The sequence below is a fragment of the Anguilla rostrata genome, chromosome 7, assembly GCF_018555375.3.
Source record: "Anguilla rostrata isolate EN2019 chromosome 7, ASM1855537v3, whole genome shotgun sequence".
NCBI classification, from domain to species: domain Eukaryota; kingdom Metazoa; phylum Chordata; class Actinopteri; order Anguilliformes; family Anguillidae; genus Anguilla; species Anguilla rostrata.
Genome location: NC_057939.1, coordinates 43,516,029 through 43,519,583, shown reverse-complemented (window position 1 = coordinate 43,519,583; position 3,555 = coordinate 43,516,029). Strand labels below are relative to the sequence as shown.

Genomic DNA, 3,555 nt, shown 5'->3' with positions numbered 1-3,555 from the left:
TAACGTCATAACCATCGCACTGGCACCATACTGGCACAATCATTATTTCAGCAGCAAGTTGAATTGGGTTTTCTGACTGGCTCACATGCATCACATGAATTGCCCGGCCCAATCAGGATCCAGTGAGTTGAGTCTCTAATCTCAACACACTGACCAGCGCTAAACTTCTGTCATAGAATGTAATTGATGAAGTGTCTGTTATATGATGTTGTTGATGAAGTGTCTGTCATATATGATGTCGTAGATGAAGTGTCCGTCATATGATGTCGTTGATGAAGTGTCCGTCATATGATGTCACTGATGAAGTGTCTGCCACATGATGTTGATGAGGTGTCTGTCAAATGATGTCACGGATGATCCAGCTGTCCTGTATCAACAGCCACATGTCCCAAAACCTTGAAATTCGGAGAGCTGGGCGCCCCTGTGGCATTCGATTTAAGAGTGTGAGCCCTGATGTGGCGGGGCTGGCAGGGTGGAACTGGATCTCCTCTCTGCCACCCCTGTCTACAGCGTACCGAGCTCAATTTGAGTCTGTTTCCTGTCCCACATCATGAGATAATGAACTGAGCAGAAAATTAATCCACTCCAGCCATCAATTGCCTGGCAACACCGCCTGGCAACGCTGCCTGGAAATCTCATTTGTTGATTAATCAGTTCCCTAATAGGAAAAGCAAATTGCTTGACAAAACTAGACACCCCCGGTTGATCTTTTGGCCCGAAGAAGACCTCGGTGCCAAACAGCATGCTTTGTTTGTAAATGAGTCTATTACTCCGCGTCAATCATGTGCAGATTATGGGCCTCTCAGGGACCCCTGCTGTCACTTCCTGGGGCCCCATCTGCACATCTTAAGCATCCGAAAAACCCTCGAAAAACCACATTCAGGAAAGCACTTCGTTTCACTGACCCGTTTTACAGCAAACTGCGGCATAAAGAAAGAGCATCCACAGCCTCTCTGCCTCCAGAAAGCTGTCTGACAGCTTCACTGGAATTTAACTTTATTATGAGGCGAAGGGGCCGTCCAGCCAATCAAGAACATAACGACACATAATGAGGAGAACAGGCCATTCAGCCAATCAAGAACATAACACCACATGAGGAGAACAAGCCATAGACTAGGCTCATCATTTACTAAGAGACTCGAGAGCATCCATACGCACGCTCACACACACACACACATTCATGTGCACGCTTGCACACACACACATGCAAGCGTAGACACACACACACACATGCAGGCACGCACACACACACTCACACATGTTCATGGACAGAGGGAACAGGGCCAGGGATCCCCTGTCTCTCCCTCTTCCTGCGATGGCAGCCAGAGATACCAGTGTTCCTTCTTTCTGAATCAGCTCTGAGCTTTCTCTTGGCTATCCTTTCTTCTCCCTGACTGAACACTCTGAGGAAAACCTCCTCCTCTTCCTCAGCCAAGAGGCCTCTAATCTGCACACCTCTCTGGAGACGCTGGGGGAACACTAAGACCCAAGCACCTGACAGCCCATGCTTCTCAACTGATGAAAATCTCCCTAGACATTATTATTCAGTTCATATTTGCTAAAACTATTTGATGCTGTTCACGCAATGACAATGTGATTGATTTACACAGTACCGTTGATATAAATATCTCAGGCATACAAATTCTCAAGCACACAAATTCTTATAACCTTCCTTCACAAAGCTTGCCTTTTTCTACCGTGTCTCGCCCCTCCACAAAACTGGGAAAGATGGCTTTTAGATATTATACCCCATGGTCCTAGAACCAGCTCAAGAAGGTCAATAAACTGATGATTGTAAGAGGTTATTGTAGACCTTGTAACCGTTTTACTTGAATCGTTTAACGTATAACTTGTGGTTTATTGATGTTCCTTCATGTACAGTGTTTTATGTGTAAACTGACTGCCTGTCGCTTCTCTTGACCAGGTCTCCCCGGAAAAAACGATGGTAATCCTAAGGGGACTCACCTGATAAAATAAAGGAAAATAAATAATAAATAAATAAATATTGCATATTTGGACTAAATCACAGTCCTCTGACCTGCTGTTTTGATTGACAGGTCTCTCCATTTGCCAGTTCCTGTGATAAAGCCCTGTGGCAGTTGGAGAGGAGGGGCTGATGTTAGACTCCGGGTGAATGGAGCCGTGTTTTCACAGCGCTGAACCAATGGGGCGACTCCGCTAAGTCTCTAAATCACCCTGCCGGCGACAGAGAGAGGTGATGTCAGCAAGTTGTGTTGTGCCGATGCTAATCTTAGCATTACCCAATTAGGGAGACCACGGGGCTTTCTAGCGCGAGCGTATCAAAGGTCTGGATCACCCTGACACCGGCGCGGCCGGCACAGGAAGTCTCGCCGCCGCGACCCAAAGAAAGACGCTGCCAGCGCAACTTCCTTTCATTAAAGCAGCGGTGGCACTGATCCGCTGGCTTATCCCAGTCATCCTCATTACCTGCGTGTGCTAATCCTCCCCGCGCTAATATCAGACATACAGGACCAACTGCAGGAACACTGGAAAGGGGGCTCTCCCTTTCTCCTTGCATGTTATGCAGTAAATGCTTATGGAATTTAGTACATAAAAGCCATTTTAAAAACGCACCACTGTAGAACTGTATAAGCATACGATGCTCAGATTAGCGACCGTTCAGAAGTTTACGGACTGCTGCAAATATCAATGTGCTCACAGAGCGGCACAGAGTGGCACAGAAAGGCACTCCGGTTATCCACCACTGTACTAACAGTGTTACAGCGGTGCATGCAGAGCTAGAGCAAAGCTACAACAGAGCAAACAGCACTACAGCAGAGCTATGGTAGAGCTAACAGAGCTACAGCAGAGTTGCAGGGGAGCTAGATTAGAACTACAGTAAAGCTATGGTAGGGCTAACAGAGCTACAGCAGAGTTGCAGGGGAGCTAGATTAGAACTACAGCAGAGCTATGGTAGAGCTAACAGAGCTACAGCAGAGTTGCAGGGGAGCTAGAGTAGAACTACAGCAGAGCTATGGTAGGGCTAACAGAGCTACAGCAGAGTTACAGGGGAGCTAGATTAGAACTACAGCAGAGCTATGGTAGAGCTAACAGAGCTACAGCAGAGCTACATCAGTTTTAACAGAGATATGGTGGCGGTAATAGAGTTACAATAAAGCTAACAGAGCGACCGCATTGCTACAGCATAGCTACTATGCTACAGCAGTGCTACAGTAGTACTAACACAGCTACAGTGGTGGAGCTAATAGAGATACTGGTGTGCTATTAGAACAAACAGAGCTACAGGAGAGCTACAAAAGAAGAACTACAGAAGCGCCAATCTAGCAGTGCTGCAGAACTAGCAGGGCTAACCAAGCACTGAGTGCCAGTACTTGACAAATAGGAAGCAGCAGTTTGTAAATGGCTTTTTAAAAGATGAAGAGAAAACTTTTCATGCACAATGAAAAATGCTGTTACTTGGAGTGACTCAGCTGTAAAGACACAGTGGGGGATTGCAAGCACAATCACCCACAGGGTATTCGCACATTAGACATGATTACACTGCTCATGACCTTATAAAACAAAAAGCGCTTC

At 46.5% G+C, this 3,555-nt stretch overlaps 1 protein-coding gene across 1 annotated transcript in view; it reads right to left on the bottom strand.

Moving 5' to 3' along the window:
• Positions 1-549, bottom strand: part of LOC135258644 (membrane-associated guanylate kinase, WW and PDZ domain-containing protein 2-like) — a 34,377-nt gene extending 33,828 nt beyond the window's left edge. Inside the window, exon 1 of the mRNA XM_064342086.1 lies at positions 516-549. Within this exon, the coding sequence (XP_064198156.1) occupies positions 516-549 (34 nt within the window). The remainder of the gene's footprint in view (positions 1-515) is intronic.
• Between the last annotated feature and the right edge of the window lie 3,006 nt (positions 550-3,555).